This window comes from Haliotis asinina, chromosome 14, assembly GCF_037392515.1.
Source record: "Haliotis asinina isolate JCU_RB_2024 chromosome 14, JCU_Hal_asi_v2, whole genome shotgun sequence".
NCBI lineage: Eukaryota > Metazoa > Mollusca > Gastropoda > Lepetellida > Haliotidae > Haliotis > Haliotis asinina.
Genome location: NC_090293.1, coordinates 46,446,476 through 46,463,774, shown reverse-complemented (window position 1 = coordinate 46,463,774; position 17,299 = coordinate 46,446,476). Strand labels below are relative to the sequence as shown.

Sequence of the window (17,299 nt, the reverse complement as noted above, 5' to 3'; positions counted from 1 at the left end):
GGTGTGATATAAGGCCTGATTCGTATATTACGGCAATGCTCTTGGTCCCTTAATTTTAAAACAAATCAACACCAGGGACTGATCATTTTTCGTCCGAAACAGATTAAAAAAAAAAGACGAAAAAGAAATAAACGTTATAAAAATATTTGTTTACATCACTGAAAAATCACCGATTGTCTTAAAAAATGTGAGCACGTCCTGCTCGACCATGCGCACCTATTCTCTGGTTTTGTCAAGAAAATTATTTTTTGTTTCCTGAATGACGTCACAAAGGTCTGCTTTCCTTTGTGTCTGCGGTTTCTTCACAATATACATATCATCTAGCACATATACTGAAACTGGTTGATAAGAATGCAGACAGCATGGTAAATATCACTTTTAGATATATTCGCTTTCGTTATTTGTAAAATATGTCTTGATCGTAAAGTGATATAAAATGATAAGTTTGATTTATGTGTTATGGGAAAACGTAAAAGTCAATCACATTTCGGAATCTTTTAAACAATAGCGATTGAAACCAGGATTGAAACACACTTGTGATATTAATCTGCAGTGCCTCGGACGGAACTCACGAAGCCAGTACCTTGATCACCGTCAATGTCCTGAACGTGGTGGATGAGGCACCGGAAGTAACTCTATTACCTCCCTTGACGCTAACCGAAGAACAGCCAATAGGAATGGGAATAGGATGGTTCTTCTCTGTCAGTGACTCGGATGTAAACGATATAGTTACACACACCTTATCAGGTCAGTCATTTACAGTGTGTGAGAATGGTTTTACGCCGCTATTCCGGCAATATCACGGCGACTGGCACCAGAAATTGGGTACGCACTTTGTATCCATGTGGGGAATTGAACCATGGTCTGCGGCGTGACCAGCGAACGTTTTTACCACTAGGCTACCCCACCGCCCCTTATCAGATATGCTACTTATGTCAATGTCTCTTTTTCCATGTTATATATTAACGGATTTACAAATTGTTAGTTATTTCACATTCTGATTTTGAAAATATGTTACATTATTGTTCTGGACTGATCTGTTAATCGATATCTTATGTCGTTTGTGAGGGTGGATATGCTCACATGTCTCCAAAATTTGGTATGACTACTATTTCTGACGGAGTGAGTTTGGTTTTACGCCCCTTGAAGCAACATTCCAGCAATTTCACGGCGGGGGACACGAAAAGAAGTTGCACACAAAACTACCCACCCAGGAGACTTACCTCTAGCCGTCGCGTTGCTGATGAATTTTCATGTCACACTCGAACACGAGGTAGTTGAAACTAATGTGGTTGTGGTCGTGGACGTTGTTGCAACAGCCTTCACACATTGTACCTATAATTAAAACCGAACGGTTTAAGTACTAGCCTACAGGAAAACGGGAGAACGAACGCATTAAGCTGTATTAGCAATAACAAAAATATCATGTATTATGTATGCAGGATCCGGTGCTGAATATTTTAACTTGGAATCATCCGGAGAACTCACGATTGCTAAACGAATTGACCGTGATAGCCCGGGTGACGTGACCTTCATTGATTACCTCCTCCTGACCGTCACTGACACTGCCGGACTTCAGACCTCAGTCAGCTGGAACCTCACCGTTGTCGATATTAACGACAACGCGCCTGTGTGCGACGTCACGCTACAGGGGAATATCACGGAGAATTGGGATGAAGGTAGGAAGAAAGCTAGGCTGGGTATGAAAACTGTGCCAACTGCTTTTTAGTACTTGATCAAACGAAGCGAATAGAAAGAACTTCATCGATACCATTTTAACATGATTTCCAATCGAACAGCGAAATATCGAGGTGATTTGGCGTCATGAAGGAATCACTGTGAGTGAGTGAGTTTAGTTTAACGCCGCACTTAGCTATTTTGCAGTTTTAAGCCACGTCTGTAAATAATCGAGTATACACAATCAGGATACGATGACATTTGTCCACCAAGTCTGCGAGTCTGACAACCCGAGCCCATTGGTCGCCTTTTACTAAAAGCATGGGTTACTGAAGAGCAATTCCAACCTGGGTCTCACAGATCGAAATTACTGTGTTGCTATTGTATATTGAAGTACTGATGAAAGTATGATGTTACTACAGTTTCTCAAGGGGACAAACAGTGTGGTATGTTCATGATTACTTAGTAGTAACTATTGTCTCATCGTGACGTAATCTTTTAACAGGAATGACTTGTACATGGTGTCATGTTTGATGCATAAAATAAATGAATGAATGAATGAATGAATGAATGAATCAATCAATCTCAAAGCACAGGTGAGTACTTTCTTTTGTACTTTAAACTAGAACGCTGGGTGTTTTTTGACAGACCTGATATTTTTCTACCTCTTCTGAAAACCAGATGTTATAAACCATCATAAAAGTAGAAACATGTTTGGGGTGGCCGATAAAAATATTAATCCTACATCTTTTCGATCATTTTACAATTCATTTACATTCTCAATGTGGTATTCTGAATATTCCTAACAGATATCATAAAACTGAACATGCGTCACCACTCGTCCCTCTCCGTAACTGTGCGGGAATAACGCGAGTTGGTCTCGAATACAAACTGTTGGATTTCCGTGTTTCAGGCGTGGTTATATCGGAGATTGCATGCACGGATCTGGACAATGGCGAGTATGGGGTTGTGCAACTTGACCTGGACTCAGCCGTATCCCAGTTCAAGCTCTCTGGGACCCAACTTATCACATCTGGAGACCCCGTAGACTACGAGACGACTAGCGACGTGTACAACGTGAAAATTGTGGCCGTCGACAATCCGGCTGGTGAACTACGTCTCACCTCGACGTCTGTCGTCACTATCAAGGTATTGTACCCAGGATCACAATGGCGCTAAATTTATAATTGTTGTTGTGCGGTTGTCCCTTGTATAACACTGCAACGTTACATATAGTGAATAATCGAATTTGGACCAGGCTGGCAAGTCACAATAAAAACGGTTTTAAAATTATTTACGTCATTTGTTGACAGCACTTTCTATTTTGAACATCATCTTATAACTTTCATTTACTAGTCGTATTCAGGTAGCGTGGGTTTTTTTTATTGAAAATAAATATGACTATGAATATTCTTCCAAAACAATCTTTGTTAAATATGCCAACTCTGTCAAAAAGCATCGCGTAAAACGGAACGCTCTTACACTAAAACGTCAGCAATCGCTTCATACTGTCCAACCTGCTGATTGCCAAATACAGCTGACATTTGATGGAGTTTGTACTGCATATCGCTTGGATATTCAGGTCCTTCCTGTGAACGAACACTTACCCGTGTTTATATCCCCGGATATTGATGACGGCGGCAACTTTGTCGAAGTCTCCGTTCGCGAAGACTCTGATATAGGAGCAGTCATCCACACCTTCGTGGCGACAGACGATGACAGTGGCAGTGATGGTCTCGTGATATACGGCATCCAGTCAGTGATATCAGGTGAGGCATTTCTAAGGAATTCAGTCCAGGCAGTGTCGTCATGTAATAAACGTGCACATGATGCTGTATTTGACGGAATTTGGTTTGTGGCAGATTTGTTGAAAATTGCGAAACGGTTTAATACTCACGTATCAATTTCTGCCCAAATGAAACTATCGTACTTTATACAAGAAAAAAGGCTGTCTTAATGTCTTTATTGCCACATCACACAGATAAATTATATAGATGTACTATGAAGGCAGGCCCGTGAAGATCCAGTAACTCATAGATAACTTAAGATTCGACTAACGAGATCAGGTGGTTAGTCTGTCTGACTTGGTTGACACCTGTCATCGTATCCCAATTGCGTAGATGGATGCTCGTGCTGTTGATCACTGGATTGTCTGTTCGAGACAAGATTATTTACAGGCTGCCCCATAAAGCTGGAATATTGCTGCGTGCGTCACTAAAATGACAATCAAGGAAAGCTTGTAAAACAAAATGGTGAACTACACTCCCGTGACATTGTCTTTATGAGCATATTTATCATTATGGGTGTGCATATCTGGAAAATGAAAAGTGCAAACTTTGACTCGTTGATTGTATATGAACATTATTGCAAATGAACTATCACATGACCGAATGGTATTTCATAGATTCAGACGTCCAGCATGACGGTTTGTTTTCAATCGATGCGTCGTCTGGACAGCTCAGAGTTTCCGGTCAGCTGGACGCTGATGTCGTCACCGGCGGCGTCGACTACTACATTATCAACATTACTGCCACGGACTCAGGCTCACCACCTCGCTCTACCCATGGTGCATTGCGCGTTAACGTTATAGGTTCTAATGACAACCCGCCCGTATGGAACATGACTGTTCAGGAAGTTGACGTTTTTGAAAACGCCAGTGTCGGACAGGACGTCGTCTCTCTGATGGCCGATGACGTTGATGGAGATGACGTGACCTTCAGCACTTCTCATACCAAGTTCAAAGTTGACGGGTCAATGCTGAAGGTCGAAAAGCAACTTGACTTTGAGTTTGAACGATGCCATTCTGTAGTAATCAGGTAAAGGTATTTAGTAAATAATAACAATTTCAGGTCTAATAATATGGTAAGAAAGATACAAAATATCGGTGAAAGAAAGAATACAAACTCGAGATCGACGAAGTTCTATGTTTCATTTAGCCACCATGAAAAGTCTGTTCTTCTTCTGCTTCACATCAGTTCAATGGTTGAAACCAGTTTCGCTGTAACATTGCTGAGAGCGGCGTAAACTACATTCACTCAAACTATTCTACACACCTGAAGGACAAAAGTCTTCAGCAGCTGTGTATGTTTTACTAGTCGTAAAATAGCTATTGCTTTTATTTGTATTTGGCAACTCAAATCAAAAACGCCTTTCAGCGCCACGGATGGAACGTACACAGCTGATCAGACTATAGTCATCCATGTCTTGGACTCAAACGACGAGACTCCTGTTGTGACGGTTACCAAGGTGATATACATTCCGGAAGAGATCCCTCTGGGGACGGATGTTGCGAGAGGCTACATCGTGAGTGACGCGGATGAAAACGACACCCACATCTACAGTTTGCAAGGTTGGTTCGCCATAATATAATAATCTACTGAAAACGTAACAAAAAGCCAGAGTTGCGTTTCTTTTGCTGTTCAGTATATATTGTTTATGCCTGGATGGTGGTGGTGGAAAAGTCATATTGTATGTAGTGCCCTTCGTAGTTTTGTGGAAGAACATCCAGTTTCCTCTTTTATCTCACTCACTTACACTCCCCCAGGTGAAGATAGTGACTTGTTGGTCGTTGACAGTACAACGGGTCAACTGACCCTCGGACAGAACCTGGACTTCGAGACTTTAGCATCAGCGACACTGGACGTGAAGTTGCACGTCATGGACGAAGCCGGCCACAGTGTGACGGAGGCTCTGGAGATGGTCGTCACCGACATCAACGACAACACGCCCACCTTCTCCAGTGGGATCTACAGAGGGGAAGTGACTGAACAAGCTGAAGGAGGTAAACACATGGATAACTCATTCATCAATAAGCGGAGGCATTTTTACGTGATGTGAGCGGCATAAGTGACTTAGGTATGCAAATTAGATACGTAACCGGAAGTTGGACGTTTCCAGTGAGAGCGCGGTTTCATTCAAAGTAAATGTCAATGACATTATAAGCTAAATATAATCAAATACCACAAAATAGTGTGACTACCGTTGTTAAAGTTTTCAGTACCTGCAAACCTGCAAGTATTTTCCTAACTTTTTGACTCTGCGAATGAATATTACACAAAAGGAGTTCACAGCAGTTTAGCTTTGTTCACGTGGTTATAGGATACATATCACTACACAGGATATATACACAGGGTATATTATGTAGGATCTGGAACCCTTTCTGGTGCTAATATTAGTGAATATAGTTTCAAAAGGAAACAGTTATGTTGAAAATGTTACTTGGAACTCATTAAATAGTTCTTTAAATGTAGGTGATGTGAAACTCATACCGTTATTGGTATTCGTCTTGCTAAAGACTCGGCACATACTGACAAAGTAAGAATAGGTTCACGTTTTCCCTTTGCAAATTATCCGTATATTTGCCCAATGCATTTGATATGCTTTACAATATGATGTAGGTCGATGTAGACAAAAGAAAGTAGTAAAAACGTTTGCTTGTCACGCAGAAGCCCAGGGTTCGATACACAATGCGTAAAGACTATTCCCGATGTCCCTCATCCTGATGTTGGTAGAGGATCGCTAAAAAGTGTATTTAAACAGGAAGACATTCATATAGTGAGGCAGTCGTGTAGTTAAAGCGTTCACACATCACGCTGAAGGCTCGGGTTCGATTCCCTACACGGGCACAATGCTTGAAGTCCATTTCCGGTGTCCCCTGCGGTGATGTTGCTAAAAGCGTCGTAAACCTAAACTCATGCACTTACTCATTTAGTGAATGAGTGTGATTTTGCGCCGCCTTTACCAGTGTACCTGCAATAGATAACACATCAGATTGGGATTTTACTTCGAATTCGAATTCTGGCTAGCGAACACTTTAACCTACTGGCTACATCGCCGTCCCTTTAAAGGACAGCTATTGATACAGTGCATCTTTATTATGAATACTATCATATGGGTATTTTACATATGAATATTACTTGCTATTTTACATACAATAAAGGACACACTTATTTTATCTTTTTGACTTTTTGTGCTTTGTAAAAATTCAGTTTCGTGGCACAGGTCTTCATGTATACGCATGCTTCTACATTTCAAGTTGACATGTAAAATGATAAATGTTAGATTTGCTCGCTAGAGGTCACGTGATGAGTACGTGAGTGAGTGAGTGAGATGGATGGAGCACCTCATTTCTGTTAAATCACAGTGTGTCAGATCATTAATGTGAACCTGTTAAACTTTGATGCACAGAAATCAAACTGTCACACCAAGGTTTATAGTCGGAAGGAATTTTGGATTCGAACGTACCAATGATCTCAAAATCACCTATGCGTTTCATTATTTGAAGAGTGTGTTTATGCAATTGATTCAGAGACCGAGCTGGTGACACTCACGGCTACGGACGCTGATGATGGCAACAATGGCGAGTTTAGCTTCAACATCAGCGACGGCAACACCAACAACTTGTTCCGTCTTGACGGGAATGTCTTGTACGTACATTCGAAGGACGTGGATTATGAAGAAGCAGAGGGAGTCGACTTTACCTATTCTGTGACTGTCATCGCCGTTGACCACGCAACAGAGGCGCGAACGGGCGTCACCGTAGTCGTCGTTGAGGTAGGCTCGAAATGTTGCAACTTTCGCAAAGCCCTGAAGTTATAACCGTAGGCCAGGTAACGACTTTTTGCAGGTTAAATGAGTGAGTGAGTTTAGTTTTACGCCACACTCAGCAATATCCCAGCTACATGGCGGCGGTCTGTAAATAATCGAGTCTGGACCAGACAATCCAGTGATCAACAAGATGAGCATCGATCTGCGCAAATGGGAACCGATGACATGTGTCAACAAAGTCAGTGAGGCGGACCACCCGATCCTGTTATAGTCACCTCTTACGACGAGCATAGTCGCCTGTTATTGCAAGCATGGGTTGCTGAAGGCCTATTCTACCCCGGGAGTTTCAAGGGTTAGATGTAGGTTAAAGTTTAATAAAAAGTCATCAATTTCTGTACGAGTGTTATCACCATACGGCTTAAGACTGCCTTGTTGAAGTCACCAAGCGCTGTCATTCCAGAGTGTTAAGATCGGTCGGCAAATCAACACCTTTTCACCATTCCCAGACAGAAAATCTGGACATTCGGATTTCGCTCCGTCAGCTATGGTGCCCTTCAGCAGTGAAATCAACTCCCCATTGAACACAAAATGTCTCTCTTCGTAACTCAAAATGAAAAAGCTAAATGAAAACAAACCATTTTCTTAGAAAATATTACATCCTATAACTTAACATTCCTGACATTCTTACCCTCGTTCTAGCATAAACATTGTAAATATTTGCTTTTTACTTCACTCCGAGAAGCTCTTGACCATGTGTGGAATTCAGCGCATTACATACATACGTAATTACATGTAACTTTCAGTAAAGCACTGCATAACACAATTTTAAAAAAAGAAGCTTGATTGCACATCCATTTCAATACAGATAAAACCCGTGAATGAACATGATCCTGTTCTGGAGGGTGTAACTGAGGGGAAACTCCCTGAAACAAGTCTCTCGGAAGACACTGCTCCCGGATTCGAAGTCCTCACCGTCCACGCGACTGACGCGGACCTCGGAGAGGACGGTAAAGTGACGTATGCGATTACGTCAGTTCTCTCAGGTCAGTTCGTTTTGAATGAGTGCTTTTGTGTATGTGAATATGGGCGCAATCATGGGAATCTGATGGTGAGTGAGTGAGTTTGGTTTTACACCGCTTTTAGCAATATTTCAGCAACATCACGGCAAGGGACGCCAGAAATTGGCTCGAATCCGATAGGCACAACGGAGAGTTGTATTGGCCACACTGATTTTTATGCTAAGCAGTTTTGCGGAGGGGAAGGTACACGACGGTCTGTAAGTAATTAAGTCTGGACCAGACATTCAGGTGATTTGCGACAAGACAGACGATCTATTCAGTGTTAATGCTATGTCTTGCGTCAACCAAATCAGCGAGCCTGACTATAAGATGGTGTTATTTGCATCGAACATTCGCGATGAAATAACTATTATTACGTTGATATCGTGCAGTCCCAATGACTGAGTGAGTTAGTTAACTACTGCAGACAATCCACTCCACGCCAGACAATCCAGTAATAAACAGCACGATCATCGATTTGCGCAATTGGGAACCGATGACATATGCCAACCAAGTCAGTGAGCCTGACCACCCGATTCCGTTTGTCGCTTCTTACGACAAGCATAGTCGCCTTCTCTGGCAAGCATGGGTTGCTGAAGGCCTATTTTACCCGGACCTTCACGGGTACTGTTTGTTGTATAGCTAGCATACAATTCAAATGGATACTGAAGACTAATTGTAAGCCGGATCTTCACGATGTTCCTAATAATTGCCACATTATTTTGCAGATACAGCAGATGCTCCTGGGAAGTTCACTGTTGATTGCGACACTGGGGTTCTGACAACTACAAGCGAGCTCGACTTTGATCCATCGACTGGAGGTTCAAGATTCTACGACATCACACTCACTGCCTCAGACAAGGGGACACCACCTAAAACATCATCAGCGGTGTTGCGAGTTATCCTCACCGACAGCAACGACATAGCACCAGTGTTTACTGACGTCTCCTACACTGTCAACGTTGACTGCGACGACGATCTAGGCAGTGAGTTGTTGACTCTGACGGCGGATGACGAAGACGGACCAAGTCTGGAATACATCATCGATGCCAACCCTTACATCATAGTCGATTCAGCGACAGGTTCGGTAACTCTGGAGGACTTCCCCACAGGTGGCGCTGTTGCAGATCTGGCAAAGTCAGTTGTCGTGACTGCTACCGACGGCACCCTTGAGGGCAAATGTCACTTGCTGGTGCTGTTTAAAAATTGCGGTATGTATACTACCCAAAAGAAGTCAAGGAAACCAAACGTCTCTAATATTACTATAGTTGATCTGTTGTCCCATGATCAAACGGTCCTTAACTTATTTTGAGTAGTACATGAATATTTTTCAGGTTTCAGAACCAGCAAAGAAACCCTATTTGCCTAATGTTCTTACCATGATCTGCTCGCCTTGGGTTCGAATCCCAGGTTCGCCAGGATTATGATAAACACACAAGGATTATAATATAGCATCATAATTGGCTAGATGTGTTTGTGGATGTTTACCCGAGTTCTCCCTTATTATTTTATTTCATTGGCTGATATGTTGTGGATTAGTTTAATCGTTGTTCAAAGTGGACGTTGACCAGTTGACACACTAACATATTCCAAGGGGCGGAGTGGTTAAAGCTTCTGCTCTTCACGAACTTTGCTGTGATGCCCATTTCTGGTGTCCCCCGAATTTATATTGCTGTAATATTGCTAAAAGCGGCGTAAAACTAAACTCAATCTCGTTACGTATCGTTTTCTAATTAGATCAATACCGAACGTGTATATATTTCTGCATTGAAGACATCTATCTTGCCAACATATTCACAGCTAACGGCACCTTGAATTCAGGTTCATCGTGTAATCCCGAGCTGTATGTTTGTTTGTTTGTGTTTTTCCTTGACTATGTATTTCCACACATGCTCAAGTAGGTTACGGTAAGAGGGGAGGGGTGACGAATGCTATGTAGGTTACAAACAGGTGGCGTATTTAACGGAAAGGGAACATAGGTCACGAGTCCTATGTAGGTTGCCAAAGGGACAGGATGTGACGAATGCTGTGTTGGTCACGATATAGTGCGAGGTGTGGCAAATGTTAGATAGGTTACGGAAAATTACGAGGTGTGACAAACGTTATATGGGTTAAGGATGATGACTGATATCAGATCTCTAAAGTTGTTGCACGACAATGTGATTGATATTTCCAGATAACACAACGGCTGTTTCAACAACAACGTCTGCGACCACAACGACATCAATTTCAACTACCTCATGCCCGAGTGTGACATGCAACTGCAGCGGCAACGCGACGGCAACAGGTGAGTCTCCTGAATGGGTAGATTTGTAATCTTTCCCATTTCCATAATGCTTTCGAGGCGATTGGGTAGCCTAGTGGATAAAACTTTCGCTCATCCCACTGACGACCCGGGTTCGATTCCCCACATTGGCTCAATGTGTCCAAGCCATTTTTGTTGTCCCACGCCGTGATATTGCTGGAATATTGCTGAAAAGCGCAATAAAACCAGACTCACACACTCCAAAACAAAACGCAAAAGGGGACCCAGAATAGTAATGGGTCCCAATACCCGATACCGCTACCCCTGGTTGGAACTGATCTTCAGCAAACATGCTTGCCGTAAGAGGCGACTAAGGGGATCAGATGGTCAGGCTCATGGACCTGGATGACGCATGTCATTGTAACCCAGTTGCGAACTCGAAAATCGTGAAAAGGTAGTACTTGAAATGCAGCAGCAAGGAGATACAATAAAGCCTCCCTAGCCGTATACTATTGCTGCTCATGTGGCAGCCAGCGTAAATGTCACAATAAAATAGCATTAGTAAAAGGAGCCAGACGCACTCCTGACCGAACACGCGCAATGGACCTTGGTCTACAGCCAAACCTGATTCGTGGTGTTTTGTATTTAGATGTTTTTCATCGGTGTTCTTAGTGTCTCGGTATCGTGAAGGTGGTTCACACCAGCCCATGTGATGATTCGGGATCACCTTCCAAACTGCTATTGATCACAGTGTATGAAATATGCCCAAACCTCAAAAACACCAAGGCTGGTAACTTTGAAATGTAACCAGCCCAAACTTGATTTAACCAGACCAGACAATCCAGAGACATTTACCCATATGTATTGGAACAGGCTAAATCTAAATCTTTTACCAGACCATCGTGCTAGCTAACTGAAAATTTAGACTATCCGTTAGAAGTCTAGTCCTTCTTTTGTGGCCTTATTTCATGCATTGTAAACGATCACCGTGGTTATCACTTGAAAAATGTCGAAATACAACTACCACAAATACTTCAGATCCAACTACTACGACAACCACAACAATGTCACCACCGTGTGTATGCAACAACGCCTCGACATCAGCCGGTAAGAAGAAGATGTGACTTCCAGTTGGTTCATTCCAAGGAATGACAGATACGTTTCTTATTGTGTTTAGTCTGTCCTCACGTATTCCGTGATCTAGTGCATACTCGACAGGGGGTAGTCTAGTGGAAAAGGTGTTCGTCGGTCACAGCAAAGATCGGTGTTCGATTCCTTACGTGGATACAATGTGTGAAGCACGTTTATGGTGTCCGGATCGTGATATTGCTGGAGCAGTACTCAAAGTACTGATTCTTAATCAAGCACGCATTCGTAAGGAAAAGGAAGTTCTTCGATAAGGGAGCAACTACATGTTATAGTATCTGATTGTGTAAGCTTGACTTCGCAGGGGTTACTGTGCGACAAATAACATATTTACTTTCCAGTGTCTGGACGTATCTTTCTAAAAGTAGAATTCGTTTTTATTCCCCTTTTGTAGATTTTTAAGAAGCTTTTGGTTTAGTAAGGTTTTTACATTGCTTCGGTGTTCGTTACTAAAGCAAGGCGTTAAGTGCGGTTACATTTTGATAAGAAATACGTCTCCTGGCATCTTGGTGTCAGTTTTGGTTTCAAATATCTAGCGGTGTACGGCAAGGATGTGTATTACGTCCTTGTCACTTTGCCTTTGTAACAGAATTTCAAGTCTGTGGAACCTTATGATATTTTCTCAGGTTCAGATTGTAAGGATTTACTGCTACTGTTGTATGCTGGCAATATTGTTTTATTTGTTTATGCTGTCATTGTTTACAGAGCGATATACTCATTACCTCAGTGTGTAAACATGGATAAAACTGAGGTCAATTACAGTGTATTTGGTATTTGGTATTTGGTGTTTTTCTACGCTCTTATGAGAAGCGGCTCTACAATCTCGTTAACAAGTAAAACTGCAAAGTATATTTGTTCATTAAAATCGCTTCGGTGTTTTATTTTCATGTTGATTTTTTTACCAAGAGGACTCATTCTCGTGTTAGTAAGCTATTAAGGTCATATTCTACAAGAATAAATCGTGTAACAAATTTCCAAATATGCCTGTTGATTCGAAACATATTAAGGGGACACGGGCTTATAGATATACTACATTATCATATGTCATCTTTGAAGACTAGGGCCGATATCGAACGAAGCGATTGATTGATTGACTGATTGATTGATTCGACCATGTACTTCCAGTTACACCGACAGCGACGACACCTGTTACCTGTCCCAGCGACGTCACTGCGGCACCATGCACATGCAGTAACTCCACGGTTGCTAGTGCTGATAAAGACACCGACGGTTCAGCTGAAGTTTGGGCTATGAGAGCTCTCGTTATTGTCATGGCCATGATGCTAATGGTTTTGATGGCGATGTATCTGAGGAATGCTTTGTACGTACTTCTTGACCGTTTCAAAACCAACTTTGAAAATCAGACAACTTATGTGTTTAAGACATATTTCTTCCTGTCTCTTAAAGGATTAAGGATTGCTATGTTTTTAAATGTTTGATTATTGTTTAATTGATCTACAAACCTTTTAACGGCTATCATAGCTGGACGAAGACAATTACTTTTGTTTTCTGTTTTAGATCAAAAATTCCACAATCGACCCGAATAAACAAAGGTACGTTTTATGTCGTTTTCTTTTCGGTTTACTGTTTAACGTTGCTCTCAGCAATATTCCAGATGTGTGTTGTTGGTGTTTATGTAATCAGCTCTGGACCAGACAATTCGGTGATCAACAGCGAGAGCAAGGCTCTACAAAACTGGGATACGAAGACATGTGTAAATGAAGTCTGCGAGTTTGACCACCCAATCCCGTTACTCTGCCATTTACACTCACTCACTCACTCACACACCGGGACTGAAACTATCTAACTAACGAACGAGGAGTGTTCTAACCTGGTTTCTTAAATGGATTGTAATTTCTTCTGTTATTTTGTTTAGACTATGTCGTTTGGTATGACAAATAGTTCCATCTATAAAGTCAGCCTAATACGCTATGTATGTGTTATTATTATGATACACGTTAAATAATCAAGCGTATCCTTTACCATTGTGTTCTTAGGAAATACCAACACTATCATTATAGGTTAAAACAATAAGATGGCTTGTAGCCACTGTTGTCGTCTTGCTGCGACGGTGTCTGTTGTTCATGCAGTTGACCATTATGTTATAGAACTCCCACATTATTGCCTCACTCACTCAATTTAACACCTGAAAGTGATCCCTGAGTAAATATGGTTCCCGGTTAAGTATGATTGTCGAAAGCGTGAGTAAAATGTTAAATTGTGTTAATGTGCAGCCTAAGTAAATTTAGCCCCATTGTTATTCGACACACTCCTACTCTCGGGTCAGGTAACCTTTGACTGACCTATGACCGTCCAATCAAATGCGAGACGGCTAAAGGGATTTAACCAATCAGACAACGGCTACTGTTTAGGGTTTGGTGGGACTTACAAAATACACTGGTCACTGACAATGATCTCTCAACGAAAGAAAATCCGCAAATATAACACTGAAATTTGACCTGCAGTATATGCGCTTTTGGGTTCCTGTTGACATGGTTACCATTAGCTGATATTTGCGCAAGCTGACATCCTTGAATATTGTCAAAATAACTATTTTCAGCGACTGTTAATTCACTACTGTGTGCAGCATGCCATGTAACCGGAAGCCCAGCGCTTGTTGTTATTGTATCGGGTCGGCAGTTTCAAATATGTGCGGGCCCTTATGGCCTTCAGGAAATCACCTGTCAGTTATTTTTCGGGAATCATCCACGATCCATCATTTTACGACAGCTTGCTGTTTCACTTCTGTTATTTCAGCGCTTTGGCGTTAGAATGTCAACGCCAGTCTAACAAATAGTAACTCCTCCGTGTGCCCTAAGCTTCGCTTGGTTTTGTACAAACAGCGTGAAACTGTGTGCAAAGTAGTCTGGGTTTTTTCCTTTGACTTTAACCAAAAGGGCCTGCAGATTTCATTTAGGGCCTGTAGATTTTAAAGTCTGCATGTAGCAGCAGGCCCTGGTGGCCGGCTGGTAAATTTGACTATTGCTAACACCCGGTGGCGATCGTAGAGAAAATAGCATTCGGAATCGTTCGGGTACAAATCTTCGAGTGGTTGAAAGTTGTAAAGGTATGTGCGAACGTCCACTTTCGCGATTTGGTTAGCTGTGCTCCGATTGGTAAATCTCAAAGATGATCAAACCCGACCTCCTACAAGGTTTTGTTAGACCCCAGTGTAGGCGTACAACGAGTAACACTGGGGCTATGTTTACTTAGATTGTGTTAATGTGTTTGTTATTTGTTGAACGAAATAACAGCTATATAGCAGGAGTCTGATCTACAATCAAGTGGTTAACGTCATAAACATCGAACTATAACAACATGTCAATCAGCCTATCTAGCCGATCCCGTTAGTCGCCTCTTCTCACAAGCATAGTTTGGTGAAGACCATTTCTGACCAGGATCTTCACGGGTCTATCCAAAATGGAGTTGTGGTGAATGTTATTAAAACTGGGAAACTTGGTTGAATGCAGGTAGCCTTTAATTAGCCCATTAGCCGTGGTAGACTGGAGTCCAGTCTCCTCCCACAGAGGTTACTTGTCATATCTTCCTACAAACCTCGCTTCAAATACGGCCACATTTCCCGGTTCTCATAAAATCCTCTAGCGGCAAAAATACCGCAACACGAATTACCTCCCTTCTTTTTCTATCCCACCAGAATCCGTGTTACATCGACATAGATCCAACTTGACTGATACAAACAAATGTGGGGCCCCAAATATCCCTCTTCTGCCCGGGACTTGTGTTGATGTGACACACAAAACATTTAATGACTAGCTTCTCGTTTCTCAACGAGGGTGAATGATCCACCATTGCATGACAGTTCTGTCTAGAATAAACATTTGCGCATTGAGAACAGTACTTGTTTTTACAAAGCATTCGGAAAACACCGAGGCCTTACGATGATCACCTTTGAAACAATGTCGAGGATTGTCCAACTAAATCTGATTGCAACCAATCACGAATCCTGAACACTCGCACCATCAAAGGGACGTATTAGAACAGAGGTTCGTAGGAAGAGAAGACAAGGAACCTCTGTGGGAAGAAACTGCTTGAAGTCTGGTCAAAATGCCATGATTTACCATCCGCCGTAGAACATAATTCACTCACTCTTTTCAATTCCACAGTTCGCCCTAGGAAGAGGAGCTTTGAGAGGGGAATTGGCAGAGATGACTACGATCTGAGGATTGAAGACTTGTAAGTTTTTTACATATGTGATACTCTCTGACAGTTATTAATGAAGATAAACATTTGTTAGTGGAATGACGAGCGTAGCTGTGACAACGTGGAACTGGTATTAGCGTTAGTAGCTTCTGGACCACTGATGTAGGTGAAGTGTAGTGCAATGCTGCTTAACGCCGTGCTTAAGAATATTTCGCTCATATGGCAACGTGCATGCGTGTGTGTGTGACTGCTTGTATTAGCTGGTTGACTTCAGCTGGTTATAGAAAGCGTCTTAGTAGTTTGACCCATTCGCCAGCCGGGGCTGCTTAATTCAGATTCTAACCCAAGTCGGAGGCAGTGGGGTAGGCTAGTGGTTAAAGTGTTCGGTCATCGCGCCGAAGATCCGGGTTCGATTGACTACATGGGTACACCATTTATGGTGTCCCCACCGTGATATTGCTAAATGCGAATATTACTAAAAAACCCGCTCAAAATCTTTATGGTCAAAATGTAGTAATCAGGGGGTAAAAAATTCCATCGCCCGACGCCCGAGACAAGTCGGTGTTCATTTTTATAGACACGGGAATTAGGGTACTGGACTTGTCGCCTATAGTAACCGTGGTGGGTTCCAGTTCCAGGATGCCGGTCCACAGAGCGTTCGTAACATTACGACCGGTCGTAACTCTGTGCTTTGGGATCATTGATCCATCTGCAACGTACCTCTGTCCTTGGTTTCGCCATAGTGGTAAAAATGATCACGATGACTGATGCCAGGTAAGCCATGGTATGACATTTACCATGACATTGGCCGTTTACATCGTTGTTGAAACTATCAGTTTGGAGTTGAAGGACCATGTATCAAAATCAGATGCAACCTTGAATTCGAACCCATTATCAGCGGATCCTAACCCTACAATGGGGCGCAACTCTACACAGAACTTTCAGCACAACTGAGCCAATTCTGGGGAACAAAACAGATTCAGATATCCTTATAATACAACGCAGGCTTGCATGTCTGTATTCAACTATTGTAACTACACCTTAATTCTGATTTTGTTTTACCTTTCAGTGGCAAGAGGTAACAGAGGAGAAAAGTGAACATTTATGCTGACCTTACAAAACATCTCTATGGTTGCCAAGAATCATTGTGGATAAAAAAACGTGTCAATTTATTTGCTCTTATTAATGCATGTATGTTTATGAAAATAACACTGGATGTGCAACTTCATATGATGACGTCAAAATACCGATCTTCCGGTTCATAACTTGTTCCAACTCTCTGGTGCCACTGATTCAGTAATGCGGTGAAGAGGGCCTCTCCCTAACATGTACATAAATTGCAAGGACATTGGATTTATTGCAGTGAAAGTAGGGCTCTGACATAGATCATAGAAATCGATAATTGTTAACTAGATATCCATCGATTATCGGTCAATATCGGATACGTAACGTCGAGCAAAAGTGT

At 42.1% G+C, this 17,299-nt stretch overlaps 1 protein-coding gene across 1 annotated transcript in view; it reads left to right on the top strand.

Moving 5' to 3' along the window:
- Positions 1 to 16,916, top strand: part of LOC137260833 (cadherin-23-like) — a 44,589-nt gene extending 27,673 nt beyond the window's left edge. The window contains exons 35-50 of the mRNA XM_067798393.1: positions 554 to 747; positions 1,443 to 1,679; positions 2,591 to 2,826; positions 3,260 to 3,446; positions 4,082 to 4,493; positions 4,833 to 5,026; positions 5,222 to 5,458; positions 6,986 to 7,230; positions 8,090 to 8,267; positions 9,011 to 9,493; positions 10,459 to 10,574; positions 11,544 to 11,634; positions 12,799 to 12,994; positions 13,192 to 13,226; positions 15,798 to 15,867; positions 16,904 to 16,916. Coding sequence (XP_067654494.1) covers positions 554 to 747; positions 1,443 to 1,679; positions 2,591 to 2,826; positions 3,260 to 3,446; positions 4,082 to 4,493; positions 4,833 to 5,026; positions 5,222 to 5,458; positions 6,986 to 7,230; positions 8,090 to 8,267; positions 9,011 to 9,493; positions 10,459 to 10,574; positions 11,544 to 11,634; positions 12,799 to 12,994; positions 13,192 to 13,226; positions 15,798 to 15,867; positions 16,904 to 16,916 — 3,124 coding nt within the window. The remainder of the gene's footprint in view (positions 1 to 553; positions 748 to 1,442; positions 1,680 to 2,590; positions 2,827 to 3,259; positions 3,447 to 4,081; positions 4,494 to 4,832; positions 5,027 to 5,221; positions 5,459 to 6,985; positions 7,231 to 8,089; positions 8,268 to 9,010; positions 9,494 to 10,458; positions 10,575 to 11,543; positions 11,635 to 12,798; positions 12,995 to 13,191; positions 13,227 to 15,797; positions 15,868 to 16,903) is intronic.
- Positions 16,917 to 17,299: the final 383 nt, after the last annotated feature.